Raw genomic sequence first — 15,598 nt, forward strand, 5'->3', positions numbered from 1 at the left:
TTTCATCATAACTTTATAGGTATTAAAAATTCACATGCCAAACCCCCTAAGGAATTACACAGTGTTAGGAAAAGAACTGAATATACAACTGGCAGATCATGATAAGGTTAGTCACATTTAACTCCTAGAGTCCAACTTTTGTTGCTTTTTTCTTTTTAAATAGATTCAGAGCTACTTATATATATGTAAAATGCTCTAGAACCACTTGGTCAGTATTTATTTACTTTAATACAAATTTGCCATGTAACTTAAGGGTAATTGTTGTAGTAAATGCTTATGAAACAGGTTTTGAGGAGATGACTGCTAAGTTTATTCTAATAAAAAGTTCTTTTTAATAAGACAAAATAACATAGATTAAAAGCAAACTGTAAAAAGAATACACTTACACAAATTAAAAAAAAATGAAAGGTGATTAATATATTCCTGAGTTTTCCTTTAGTCAAACATAAATTTCTATCTCTGCTATTATTATTATTTTTTTGCTTAGGAAGGTTTGCCCTAAGCTAACATCTGTGCCAGTCTTCCTCTATTTTGTGTGTGGGTCACTGCCACAGATGGCTGATGAATGGTGTAGGTCTGCGCCTGGGATCCGAACCTGCGAACCCGGGCCGCCCAAGCCGAGTGTGCCTAACTTAACCACCAGGACACAGGGCCAGCCCCTATGTCTGTTTTTAATACTTCAAATGCCCTCTGTGTGCTGACAGTGTTTCTACCTCTTGTCAACCATGGCACTGGGAACAACTGTCTGAACTTTCTGAGTACATTCCCTGTGTTTCATAATTCATGGCATGCTTGGCTCCAGAAGCAATGCTGGTTTCTACCCCATATTCACCAGCTCTTGAGTATGGAACTCAGGTGCATCTAAAAATCCAAACAGAAAACATTTCTGCAAATATTGTTGATAGCTGTTTCCACAGAATAATACAGAGAAGAATATTCTTATGTTCTTTTACACCAATAAAGGGAAGGCTTCTGCATGGTAGAAGTGGGGGAATTCCATGTTAATCTTATCAATGACTGATGGAGATTGGTCGAGTTTTGTTACACTAGATATCTGATACTGTGTATGTATGAAACATTATGAGCATTTGTGTTCAATAAAATGATAGCCCAATAACAAATGATATTTTATTATTTGAATGATCTTATAATGTCAATACCAATGCTAATAAAAATATATAATAGGCTGAATTCATCAATGGCAAAGTCAGTTTTCTGTAATTCACTTGAAGGTTCCCACATTTCAAAATAAGCCTTTCATACATAAATGAAAATCCTCTATTTTGTAGAATTTTAATCTTTACCTTAAAGGCTGGGCAAGGCAAAGGCATCCCATTTAGCAGAGCAAGAAAAGCAGAGACGGAACAGGTAGGTTACCGCACACATCCCACGTGCCGCGAGCACCTTTCTGGTCCCGCAAGCAGCTTTTTGGTCCCGCAGGACTGAACATTCTGGGTTTCCACATTCTTTATGACTTAGCAATCAAAATAAAAGCACAATTCAAATCTAGACAGATATAAAAAATTTCAGTTTCCATTTAAAGTTGATGTTTTCCCTTTTCATACTATTTGCAACTTAAAAGAAAGTTAATTCTTTCTGTCTATTAAGATTTTTAAATGTGCGATTGCGGGTTCTTTTCGTATTGAATTTTAAGGGATGCTGCTTCGCTCACTCTATTTCTAGGCTATTAGAAGCAACAAAGTTTAAGCTCAATGAATCAGTACAGGGTTGGTAACATGGTGACCCTTTAAAAACAAAGACATACAAAAAGAATTTTTTTTCAAAGAATATTTTAACAAATAGGGGCTTGCTTTGTATATACATGCCATAGTTAAAGACAAAATTTGAATTAATTGTTATAGTCAAGAAATACGTATTTCATTAATTAGCCCTTTATGTATATGTGTGGTGGGGGGTTGGGAGAGGGAGGGAGAGGGAGAGGGAGAGGGAGAGAGAGATTATTTTTCAGCTCAAGTAAGACTCTAACTTCCTGAGAACTTCCTAATTAGGTAAAATACTGATTGAGATATTTAGTCTTACCAAGATTTGTAAGAAAAGTTTACTTTATACATTCATGAGAAACTGAAGTAGATTACTGGTTAATAACCTAATGAGACATCTGTTTAAACAGATGTTTTAGTTGGGAGAAGTGTAAACATGATTCTAAATTTACAAATACGTTGGTTATTCTTTCTTGTCTGGGAGGTTGAGCCAAAGTTTACGTCGATTAGAGGAAAGCCTGAGTCTGGAAAAATTCAAAGTATTACATAAATGCAGAGAAAGTCATACAATAAGGTCAGTTGGCAATTATTTTAATAGTTCTTTACAGGGCCTTCCATTGCTTTACTCCATGGCTCACATACAGGTGACCTGAGTTACTCCGTCTTCCTGGTCAAACTGTCCGTCATCTAGTTCCCGTAGGACGCTGTCGCTGCTGCTGAACCCGGAGAAGCTGCTATACTGCGCTGGCCTCCTCTCCTTTGTCCAGCACTCTCTAGAAGGAGCGAGGAGGCCCTCCTCGGGCTGGTTTCTGCTCTCTGTCGGTTGTGACATGGCCGTGTCCAATCCAATGCTCCTGCTGGTGACTTTGTTCCTGTCTTCACCTTTCATGTGCCGGCTGGCTTTCCTCTGAAACAGAAGAAGAGATTGGCAACCAGGAGTCAAAAGATGGGTGTTCTCTGTCCCTCGGCTCTAGCACATACTGTTCTCTGCCTGCCATGTCCTTTCCCTGCTTCTCTTCAAAATCCTGCTCATCTTCAAGGACCGCTCAGAGCCACCCTTCTCACTCCCTCTCCCCCGGAGCAAACGTGAGCTCCCCTCTCTGTTTCACAACACTGCGGCTTCCCGGCGCATCACTGTCCTCACTGGCAGGGTGGTGTGCACACGGCTGGGCCCTCAGTCACACCTCTGAGAGAGACATCTCAAACCTTCCATTAAGCTGAGCGCATACTTAGAGGAACAAAGCAAGGTAGAAATGCATTAAAGGTCCCCTTTTTCTTCTTGGTGTTAGTTGGGGTCTAAACAGCAGAAACAATGCTTCCGTGGCCACCTAACAGCCATTTCACATGATAATAGGCTGCACAGAAGAGTCACAGATAATTCAGGCCAGGTTTCTATTGAAAGAACACCTGGAGTGTCGTCCTGGGTCAAGCAGACTGGTTTCCTGGTCCTGCTATAACTGGCTCCCGCCTGACACGGTGGGATGCTCAGCACCTGGGCCAGCCCATTCTGCAGACTGTCTGATAAGCTGTGGATGTTTCTGCTGTGAACTATTTACTGAGGGCTGACGACGTCCTTGGTGCAATTCAGAATAGAGAGGACATGGCCTCTGCCAAGCAAACTTAGTCAAAATAAGAGAACTAAGGCAATAAAAGGAAGGCTCGGGGAGAGAATTGGAGCAGCTTAACATGTGGATGCTCAGACTCCTGATGAGCTGTCCCTTCAAGGCCTTCTTTAACAGTGACACGTGACAGATCGAATATGATGTTACACTCTCAGGCACAAAAAAATGAACAAAGAGAAATAAAAAAATAAAGATAAATAAAAATTTTAAAAGATAAATTTAAAAAGCACAGTAATTTCCAAGTTTACAAAGAGTTTATTTGCTGAAAGTTCATTTATATGTTAGTTGGGAACTAGGATTACATTTTCCTAAATGTAAGAGCTAAAATTATAAAACTCTTAGGAAAAAAACGTAGAAGTCAGATGCCCAGGCGAGTCTTACAAAAGTCTGTTAACCCACAGGTTTGTTGAACTGTAGTATATAAAATACAAAAGTATTTTCTACTGGTGTTCATGGCAAATATACAAAGTAAACAAACAGCCTTATTAAACTGGATTTTGTGGGCTATGGTGGAATGTGACCATCGTTTATGACAGTTTTGGATAGGAAGGTGCAGCCTCAGCATGCTGCACAGAAGGGAGTGTGTTCGCAGCCCCTCTGTTTCTTGGCCGAGTTACTGGAGTCCTCGGGCAAGTTTAAAGGAACAAGTCTACAGTGGGTCCTGCCTCAACAAAGATCCACCTTCATGGTCCCAAGTCAGACATAGCCTGGTGGTGGTGACCTTTTCCATCCGCCCCGATGCATATGCATGATTTGCATGTTAAGTGCAAATATCAGATCTTAAATCCTTTTCCTTTTTATTCTCATTCACCAAATGTATTGAATTTAACACAAGCAGCAGACCCTGACAGATTTACTCTTAGACAGGTACAGGATTTGGGAACAGCATGTTCTCCCCGGCATTGGGACACTGGTCACAGAGGACAAAGCCTTTTAGCTGCGGGCAGGGCTGCCGGGTACTGCCAAAACTGGGCTCCTTTCTCAAGCCTGGCTACTGGCTCCCCTTCCCACAGGCATAAAGAAGGCATTCACTCTTCAACAACCTCTCAATGTTAACTGAACGAAAACGGGAAGGCGGGGGTGCCTGGCAGCATTGGCTGCCTGGATCTCTCCTTCCTCACCAGCACCAGGACCAAAGGGAAATTTTGCAGTAAATTCCTTATTGTATACCAGCCGATACATACTCAATGGGAATTTTCTTGATAAAAGTTAGGTATTATTCAAAATAATAAGATATTCATAATATTTCAATTTTAGATAAGTATTAATAAGTAAACAGCACCAAATGTAAATTTCAAATATTAGAAAATGACAAAATACCTAACACGGTAACTTTAAAAAAAGATTTCAGAACAAACCCTTTTATTTTCTTTTTTACTGTGTGACTCTCAGTAAATACATCTGCAGCCATGATACTGCCTCCCTGACTCCACCCTTACTCCCTGTGAAATAATAGCTTTTCCAACAAATCAAATTGCAACATTCTTAAGAGGGTAGGAGTCTGAAGCTTGCCCAGTCCTTAGAGATCGTCTACTGTAACCCCTCATTCTACAGAGGTTGGACTCGGGCCCAGAAAGAAGACGGGATTTGTCGAAGGTCAGGGAGTGGCTGGCCTCAAACTAGAGCAGGAGTGTCTTGTCTTATTCTTTGCACACGGCATTACCCACCCAGTCGCTGCAAAAATATGAGGGGATTTGTGGTCAAAGATCCGTGTGTTTCCCAAATAAAATTTCCCTTCAGTCACAAAAATAATACACATTCAATGTAGAAAACCTAGTAAAAACAAAGAAAAAAGCAAAACCCACCCCATAATCCCAGCTCGCAGAGATACCACTGTTAAAATTTGGCGTATTTTACTGTGTTTTCTTCTCTAAACATATATGTGTTCGCACACACACACACATAGATGCGCACAGTTCACTTTTCCACTTAGCACTATATTTCGAATATTTATGTCAATAAAGAGAGATTTTCCATGCTACATTGTCAGGCTTATTCACATTCTCACTTTTTTCTGATATTTTCACTATAAAATTGGGGGAAATTATACCAAGATTCGGGTGCAGATCTAATGCCACCCTTGATAAAATCTATTAACTTTTGAGAATCATTCTCATTTACTAAAAATGGGTGACCCACTTCAAATACATGAGACTCAGGGACAAGCTGGTTGAATCTAGGGTGTCCTACCATTCTGTCTTCATTCTTCACTGTCAGTGTCTTAAAAACGAAAACAAAACAGGATTGTGCCAGCAATGGTAAGACATTGTGTTGTCTTGGACAGCGTTATGATGGACAGAGTGGAAGAGTGGCTGAAAAATATGGTGTCTAAAGCAATAAACCCATGGAGCAGACATTCGGGATTTCTCTTCCTGTGTCTCAGGCTTGGGGAGGATTAGGAAGCCACTGCGAGCCTAAGAGTAGCTCCAGGACCACTTGGAAGAGTCAGAGGTTTCGGAACATGCAGAGAGGTACCACCCCTGCTTGCTCACAGAATATGTTCCTGGGTCATCCCAGCTTGGGGCTGTCAAAATCATTCCAGCTGGGTGGGAGAAGGGTGCAGTGGATGACCACCTTTCCAGCCAGCTTTCCCCATCCACCTTCTCTGCTGCATTGTGTGCACACGGCCCAGTCGGACCCAATCAGAGTCCTTCCCTGGGCTTGCTCTACTGACTCTAGGATAAGGAAGTTCTTTCTTTTTGACGAGGTGGCCACCTTCATCTCACAAGAAGCCCTCTGCACATGCACACACAGAAGCTGAAACAAACAGATGAGAGAGAACATCCTGGCAATGCTGAATCTCCGGGGTCAGTGCCTGAGGCCTTGGTTCTTGTAGCTCTTTTTTTGGCGTTATGAGCTATGCCAGTATCCTTCCCACCTAGGAGCCAATAAGTTCCCTTATGTACACAGGCTAATCTGTCCCTTACACCCCAAGGGACACTAATGGTAATACAGAAACAAGCGCAGGTGGCCCAGAAGAGGGCTGCTCCCCAGCCTGAACGGCGCCCTAAGGCAGCAGCGGCCACCCTTCCTCTCCTGCCCACACCAGGAAAAAGCCCATTTGCCTTGAGTGGACAGCATTCCCCTACAAGAAGAACTTTGTTAATGATAAAAGCAAGGTGCTTTCATCTTTATTTTTACGATGTTCTCTGGGATCTGGACATCCTCTGTTTACCCTGGCAACTGATTTGACTTCACATGGACTTCAGTGGAGGACACTAACAGCTAATGAATGAAATATGACCTTACGATTTTCAAATAATTTCAAATGAACTTTAAATGACTGAAAAAGTAAGAACAAAGTTTGATAAACAATTGCCTTACGGTAAGGCAAAGAAAGGAGTTAGTGTATACATTCAATATTTCCTCATATTCATATGATTCTATTATAGCTACCTTGGAAAAGATCTAACTCAGAACATTTCTTTGGCTGCTGCTCCTTCACTTCTTGGTTTATGTTAGAGAAATGATTCAGCACACGTGCCAAGAAGTCTTTACCTCTTGAAATCATTCATTTTGAGATATATTTTAAAGACAAGAAAATTATTTGAATGTAAAACTGCTCTAAAGAAGAAAAATACATATAAAATTGGAACCATTAAAATTAAACTCTTGTCTTCCAGGGTCTGTCCTCTCTATCTTTCTTTTAATAACAGAACTCCTCCCCTGCCAACGCCTCGCAATTTTTAGCTGGGCATGTGGTATTTCACCGTGGTACCTGCACATGGTTGCCCAGATTACATTTTCCAGCCTCCCTTGCAGATGCTTGTGGCGACATAAATAAGTTCAGGCCAATGGGATGTGGGAAGAAATATGTGTGTGAGTTGGGGGTCAGTGCCTCAGAAGCATGCCTGGAATTCCTCGTTCCTACTTGTGCTGGCTGGACGTGGCAACAATTGAGGCAGCAGCCCTGGGTCCAGAGGCAGAGGCCAAGTGAGGGTGGCAGAGAGCTGACCAGTCATGAAGCAGATCCTTGCCCCACCCAAGACTGCCTGCCCATCTTTAGACTGTTTCATGAGAGACCCTTCTGTTGTATTTAAATCATTCTATGTGAGTCTTTTTGGTATAGTATCTTAGTAACTAACTAGTTACCAATTAATAGCTAACAGAAAAAAGTTGTTCCTGACTAACACTTTTTAGTTTAATTTTCCTCAACTTTCCAATTAGGAAAAACTTCAAGTACACAGAAAGTTTAAAGGATAGTACAATGAACACCCATATACCTGTGACCTAATTCAACACTCATTAATATTTTGCCATGTTAGCTTTATATATATATGTATATGTGTATTTTTTTGAACATCAAAAACATCAATGCGTTACATTCCTATATACTAGCTGAAGGTAATTTTTAGCTGGAGAAAATGCAGGGTCATTAGGAATTTCCAGATTTTTCTTCAGTTTCTCCATAGAGTTAGTAGTGTTTAATCATCTAATATTGAGAGAAAAACATTCTTACGAAAACAAAAGCGACACTTCATCTGAGCAGGCACCGTGCCGAGCCCTCCACGTGTTTTCTGACTGAACCCTCCTTACAGCCCTGTGCGGGTACTAATGTTGTCCTTATTTTACAGCTGGGGACACGGAGGCTGGTTGAGCGTGGCAGACACTGTCTGTGTGCTGGCACGTGAGCACACACACATCCCCCAAGCCCCTGTCATGGTTTATTGTCTACTCCTAAGAGCACCCCTGGGCGTAAACCCTACTCTGAGTTGGTGGAAACTAAATCCTTTTAAATGACCTTTTGTTTCTTTTAAATAATTATCAAAAGGAAGTGGGCTGAAGAATTTAACTGAAATAGAGACTTTTAGGTAATAAAAAAATTCGATGAGTTTTATCTGAGTCTTCAAAAGAAACAGAGAAGTTAAGAAAGGAGATCTTGGAAGAACAATTGAGAAGAACATTTAATAGATGGAGGTAAAGTCCTGCTCAGAGTCTCTTACTCTGCTCAGCATAGCTCTCAATTCCTTGAATCCATTTGGAGCCCACCCCCCGCCCAAATAAAGAAATATAAGAATAGATAAAAGGGAGAGCAAGATAACAAGAACCTTGCTTTATTATGCTACACAACCTCAAGTAGAGCAAAGGGAGGGTACAACTTATTGCACTTGGTAAGAAGTCCATCCCTGAGGGCAGTCCTCACTGAAGTGCAAAGATGTAAACAATGTAGTCTCTGTGATTTATAAAGCAAATAATCTTTTAAATTTAATTTTTAAATTATCATACAGTAAAAGTGTATGATTCTATGACTTTTAACACAGAGGTATAGATTTATGTAACCACGATCAGGACACAGAACGTTGCCTTTATCACCCCCAAACCCCTAAACCCCGGTGACCATTGATCTGTTCTCCACACTACGGTTTTGTCTTTTTGAGAAGGTCGGATAAACGGAACAGTACAGTCTGTAACATTTTGAGACTGGCTTCTTTTGATCAGCACACTTTTGAGATTAATCCAAGTTATTGTGCGTATCAGTAGTTCATGCCTTTTTATTTCTGAGTAGTGTTTTACTGTATGGATGTACCATAGCCGTTCATTTATTCACCTCTTGAGGACATTTGGATTGTTTCCAGTTTTGGAGATTTTGAATAGAAATGCTACAAACATTTATGCATAGGTTTTTGTGTGAACACAAGTTTTTATTTCTCTAGGGTAAATATCCAACAGTGGGATTGCGGGGTCATATGGTAAGTGTATGTTTACCCTCGTAAGAAGCTGCCAAACTGTATTCCAGAGTGGTTGTGCCATTTTGCATTCCCCCAGCAGTGTCTGAGAGTTCTGGCTGCTCCTCCTTGCCAGTTCTTGCTATTTCAACACTTATTTCAGTCGTTCTAATAGGTGTGTGTGTGGTAGGATCTCATCACGGTTTCCATTTGCATTTCCCTAATGGCTAATGACATAAGCGTCTTTTTATTGCTTATTTCTCATCTACACATCCTCATTGGTGAGGTGTCCACGTCTTTTAACTATCTTTTAACTGGGTTGCTTGTTTTCTTATTGTTGAGATTTGAGAATTCTTGATACATTCTGGATACAAGTCCTTTGTCACATATGTGATTTGCAAGATTTTTTCTCCCAGTCTGTGGCTTATCTTTTCATTTTCTCAGTGTTATTTGCAGAGTAAAAGTTTTTCATTTTGATGAAGTCCAATTTATCAATTTTTTTGTGGATTATGCTTTTGGTGTCATGTCTAAGAACTCTTTGCCTAGCCCCAGTTCAAGAAGATTTTCTCTTATATTTTTTTCTACAAGTTTTCTTGTTTTACAAAAACAAACTATCTTTCAATAGCTTAAAGAAAACTGAGGGAGTATAAATATTTTGAGTTGATATTTTCCATGTTTAAAAAAATTCTCAAGCCATCTAGAATATTGCAAAAATATATCTGTGAAATATAAAACAAATTTCAAAAGTAAAGGTCTTGATAACCTCACAAGAAAAATTCCAACAATATACTTTCTTCATTATGCAGTTCTCAATTCTCTCCCCACAACAGGGGAAGGAAATGGCTTTCTTTGCTATGAAAGTCCTGTTCCGTGTTGAGTGCAATTGGGTACGGAAAGTCTTACGAATCTTAACATTCGTCTCAGTAGAAGAAAGAGAGAAGCTTCTTTTCAAGGGTTAAAATCTGGATCAGCTTCTACCAGCCCATGAAATGTCTCTCTGTAACGAAAACTCCTTGACAATCTCGGGCAACGCCTGGGCTACGCGTGTAATGTCTCAGATTTCCACCAACTGGTTTTAGAACTAAATACCTTTGAAAAAATTCTTTAAAAAAGTTTATGAATGAAGCAATTCCTCCATCCACTCCTCCCAAGCAATGACTGATTTCAAAGTACAAGCAAAGAACAGTGCCATTATGGACCTATAGCTACACAAAATTTTCAATGCATATTATAAACATAACTTTCACAAAGCACATACAAGATACCCAAATCAACTCTATGGCGATATTAACAGTCTACTTTCCCAATAATACTACTATCTTTTTGAGACAAAATAACAAATTGTTTCCACTAGAGAAAACTAGAAGAATTTACGAATTGGTTTTCTGTTATAGCTGTTAGACACTTCAGCTCCAGACTGAATTGCCTACATGTTCTGCCCTGAAATAATCTCAGTATCCTGAGATTTTCTGCTAGGAAAATTAAACATTTATCAAAGGAAGAAATAGTAAATCTATTTAGAAGCAGAAGTCTAAGCTATAAAATATATTATTCCTGGGCTTCTCATTGATACAAGCTATTTATATACTTTCTTACTATTATTTAATGAGCCACTAATTTTATATTACAATGGATGTAAATATAAAGACTACCCAAAGGAAAACTACCACTAGAGTACTGGATGGTATTTAAAGTTACACAAAAAGGGCCTAAATATTTTCAGGGACTCAGAGAACTGATATCTAATCCTGAGTGGAAAAGACTGTGAAACAGCTGAATTTGGGTCTTATATCTTCATGGACACCAACTCCGTGGCCCTCAGTTAATCAAAAATCCCACGAGGCTGTGAATTCTGTTGATCTTTCCTCAGAAATGATGGCCACTTGCAGAATGTTAAAAAACAAAAAAAAAAAAAGAAAGAAAAAGCTATAGCATGGTGAGAAGCTGCTTTGGGGAAGGAGAAAGGAGAATGAAAACCTTTTCTGGCCAATCTCTACACACATCCACCCTTGCTGCTGCCTTTTTTTTTTTTTTTTTTGGTGAGGAAGATTGGCCCTAAGCTAACATCTGTTGCCAATCCTCTTTTTGCTGAGGAAGATTGGCCCTGGGCTAACATCTGTGCCCATCTTCCTCTACTTTATATGTGTGACACCCACCACAGCATGGCTTGATAAGCAGTGCTTAGGTCTGCACCCGGGATCCAAACCTGTGAACCCTGGGCTACGGAAACAGAGCATGAAAACTTAACCACCGCACCACCAGGCTGGCCCCTAACGCAGTCTTTCTAATATCTGTGTACTTGATCTCCCTGCTCTCATGCTGTAGGAGGCGTCTACCTATCCACCTTTCTACTCTCTACTTACTTACCTAGCGAGCCAGCTAGACTCTTTCCAAAATTAACATGAGACAACTTAGCATGGTGGTATTATGTATACTGTAGGTCTAGCTTTGCTAGTTTTGCTAGTTTAGAAAAACTTAAAGTTTTCTAAAACAATATTTTCTTGATATACAGAAAAAGAATCACTTTAAATAATTTTCTAGTCCATTTGCAAATTTTCTATTTTGAAAGTTATGCTTTATTAAGGCCCAGATCACTCCATTCAAAAATTACATTTCTACTGTGTATCCAGTAAGAATAAGGTGACTTGAGGCTCAGCATACCCCTACAGCAAAGGACTGAAAAAATAGAAACTTGAGGAGACAATATAAAAGTGCTGTTAGAGGTCAAGATAGACAAGATTGCACAGATCTGTTGCAATATTAGGCAAGTTCACTTACAAGACTTTTAACTGTAGAGGAGGGAAAATACTTTTCCTCTACCCTCTTACATTCAGTTACTGGAGCCTGCAAATTAAACTGACAAAAGACAGATTAACAGGAGAAAATGTTTATTTTGAATGCACGTAGGGGCTTCACAGAGAAGAAGCGAAAACCCAAAGAAGCAGTTAGACTGGGGAGCTTATATATCATTTTAACAAAGGGCGATAAATTGTGAAGAAGTGACTAGATAAAGGAAAAAGGGTTTGAGCTTCTAGGGGCAGTAAATTGTGGGAAGGTAAGTATATGGGAAAACTAATAGAAGATAAGGATTATTCTCGTAAGGTTTGTTCACGTGGACTCAAGTCAGTGCCATCTCCAGTGATAAAAGTCATCTCTGGTGATTAAGAGTCTTCTCCCCTGCCTGGTACAGGAAAGGGAGATAACTTTACAAATGGAAATTTATGTCACCTTTAAAAAGGGAAATTTATGCCCTGCTTTGTGTCAGAAATGGATGGGGTAGAGATTTCCTCCTGTGTCTGCTGTTTCTTAATTGCCTTCAGCTCAAAATAATCTGATCCCCTTCAGAACTGTCTCTTGTTGCCTGGTTGCTGGTACATTTCCCTTGTTGTATTAGTCAGAAGACTGTTTCCATATCAAGGCCACATTTCTCATCCGTGTTCACCGTTTAGAATTACAATGAAAGTTTAAGGGTTAAATGCTTCAATATAACATGTAGTTCATAAAGCATCAATTTACTCACTTCTGGTGTTTGAGCCGCTGAATTCCACATAACTGGTCTCTGAAGGAACACAACCTGCTTTGTAGCCAAATTCCCTTCACTGCAAATTAAAACAATAACATTAGTACTTGTGAATTAGTAAGTCTCTATATTTTACATTTGGCTAGAATATTTCACATGTACCCTTTGTAAAATAATCTTCTGATCCAAAAGTAATTATGAAATATGATTCTATATAAGTTAGAGCTGGAAAAACAAGAAAAAAAAATCCCTAAAAACTGAATATGGTCATTACAAAAGAAAATTTTAACGTTTAAAACTTGTAATCTCATCGTGCTAACATAACTTTCATCTCTTTGTGTTCCCTCCTAGTCTTCATGAACATGTGTAGTTCTGCATGTCTATAGCCCCTGCACATGTGCATTTCTGTGCTCTGTGCTTTTCACCGAATACCCTTTTCCTTGTTCGTACACTGTGATCATATTCTTAATAGCTGCATAGTATCTCAAAGAACTAAGTTACCAAAATGTACTAAGCCGTTCCTTATTTTTAGAAAATTAGGTTATTTCCAGTTTTCTGCTTATTATAAAAGATGCTGCTATAGAAATATGTATAGTCTTCCTTATTCTTATAACTTATTCCTTGAGATAAATTCTTAGGAGTGGGATTATTAGGTGAAAAGGGTATGCTTTAAGCTTCTTGGTATGCATTGTCAAATTTTCCTTATGAAAAAGAAGAGACCAATTTGGGCTGCCACATTTGAGAAACTGTATATACATTTTCAATTGAGAGACTTGAGGCACAGCTAGTTTTATTTTCAGATGCTTCTTTGTAGGCAGCTACTCAGTATTCTCCTTATTTAACTATCATCATGGCAAATTACCCCTTGCCAAAGACTACTTGGGGTTCGGATTTCTCTGAAATGCTTTTCACAGAGTCTCCAAGGATTTATGGGAAGGAGTGTCTGTAGCTAATGTTGCTCAGTTACGACTTTTATTATGCAAAAAACCCAAACAAAACCTCACTATTAGCTGCATTTTATGCTGAGCTCTTTTACTGGAAAACAAATGCAACATTGAAACTCTGGCCCTAGCGTATATGTCAACCCCACACCATTTAAAAATCCCAAACTTACTGACACTGTTGAATTTTGAGAAACAGAAAATCTTCCCCCAAAGTGGTAAAGAGAGACTGCTTCTTTTTTATTTTTATTTTTAAAAGACTGCTTACAAGCAGTCTAATCTTTTTTTTTTTTTTTTTTTTTTCCCCCCAAAGCCCCAGTTGATAGTTGTACATCATAGTTTCACATCCTTCTAGTTGCCGGACGTGGGACGCGGCCTCAGCATGGCCAGAGAAGCGGTGCGTCGGTGCGCGCCCGGGATCCAAACCCGGGCTGCCAGCAGCGGAGCGCACGCACCCAACCGCTAAGCCACAGGGCCAGCCCATAGTCTAATCTTATTTTAGTTCGACCTTATCTTTGATTAGAAGAAAAGACTTGCTATGAAATATATTATAACTTTTGGGAACAACTTGAGTCATCAGGAGACATAAGTTATGACGCAGGCGTACGCACAGGGAAGGGGCTAGCAGTGTGCTGCATAGGCTGGTCTGGGTTTGGGAGGCACGGAGTACACTGGAAAAGGCAGTGGCTTTGGCACCAGAAGTTCCTGAGTTCAAATCCTGACTCTACCATAATAGCTGATGATACCACTTAAGAGCTGTTGACTTTAACAAAGTGTTTAAATTCTCTGACTTTAAAATGTCCTGTCAGAGACTTTGTGAAGGATAAATAAGTCAATGCCTATAAAGAGCCTCCACCGTGCCTGCTGCTGGAAGGAGCACAAGTGTGATTTCCTTCCACTTCCTCCATTCATTTAATGAAATGCGGGGTGGAGTTAAGTGGGAGGGAAATGTCTCAGAATCAAGAATATTTTCCAGAGAGAAAAGTCAAGGGATAGGGTACATGAGAATAGAGAAGAGGTTTCTGGGTAATGTTCAAGGTATGTGGTTCAGGTGGAGAATTGCATGAGGGAACCAGGCCCAGAACTATCCAAAGATGAGAAGGAGGGATCAGTGTAGAACCCTTCTTCTTGAACAGGAAGCATGAGAATGTCAGAGTGGGGATTGTGGGGGACGTTGGAGTGAGTTCTTTCCAGTCGATGACAGGGTGGAGCAAGTCTGAACGCACTGGGATGTGATGTTCGGCCTAGAGCAGGCTTCTCGACCTTTCCCAGTGGGGTAAAACAGTAAATGAGGAGATGGTTTCTCGAAAGCTTAGGACAGGCTCTGGATGCCTAGGTAAGTCTTTGGAAAGTCAGCATCTTCCCATCTCTTGGGAGGTCCGTATAGACAAATCCTCAATTTGAAATATGTCTGAGATCTCCACGTCCCTGGTTTTCTAAGGGCCATTCTGATTTAAAATAGGTCCTGCTCTTTTCAGAACATCTGTGAGATGTGGAGAATGCAATCATGGTGGAACTCAAGGAAAGAGGTCTGAAGCCGTATAGGGGGAGCACTGCTGGCAGGGCAGGCGAGGCCCCCCTCGTCCCCGTGGCTCCTGAGGTGATTCTGCTACTGAGCTGGGATAGAACATTTGCCATGTAGCACAGGCTTCTGAAAGGCTGTGACTGGTGCAGTCGTCTGGGACCAGAGAGTGCTTCAGATGCCCTGGACGCTCTCGGAGCACGGGACCTGCATCCCCTGTTCCCTACAGAAATTTCCCGCCAGAAAGTGCTGTTAGTTAACTGAGTGACATTGTGTCTTCCTGAGAGGGATTTAAGAATCTTTGGATTCTCTTTCAGACTATTATTAATGGGCAGTCACACTTAGACGTAATAGAAAATGAACACAGCTTTTGAAAAATGCTTGATTTACACATAAGATCTGAAAAAGTTCTGGCACAGCCTGTGTTGGTCACGAATCTAAGCTGCAGTATAAGCGGGTCCAGGGAGCAGTCTGCAAGGAAGATGTGAGAACAGCCACTAGGCCTTCCATTCGGAGGGCAGCAGATGAGCCCTGGGGCCATGGTCTGCAGGGGGCACGGGTAGCACGAGGGAGAGGGAAATAAGCACATTTGTTTCTCATGCTCGT

At 40.4% G+C, this 15,598-nt stretch overlaps 1 protein-coding gene across 1 annotated transcript in view; it reads right to left on the reverse strand.

Annotated features, from left to right (window-relative positions):
* Positions 1–1,877: 1,877 nt before the first annotated feature.
* RFTN2 (raftlin family member 2) overlaps positions 1,878–15,598 on the reverse strand; it is a 70,837-nt gene continuing 57,116 nt past the window's right edge. The window contains exons 8-9 of the mRNA XM_058549510.1: positions 12,530–12,608; positions 1,878–2,628 (exon numbers count right to left, since the gene is read on the reverse strand). Coding sequence (XP_058405493.1) covers positions 2,356–2,628; positions 12,530–12,608 — 352 coding nt within the window. The 3' untranslated portion in view covers positions 1,878–2,355. The remainder of the gene's footprint in view (positions 2,629–12,529; positions 12,609–15,598) is intronic.

The sequence above is a fragment of the Diceros bicornis genome, chromosome 10, assembly GCF_020826845.1.
Source record: "Diceros bicornis minor isolate mBicDic1 chromosome 10, mDicBic1.mat.cur, whole genome shotgun sequence".
Taxonomy (NCBI): domain Eukaryota; kingdom Metazoa; phylum Chordata; class Mammalia; order Perissodactyla; family Rhinocerotidae; genus Diceros; species Diceros bicornis.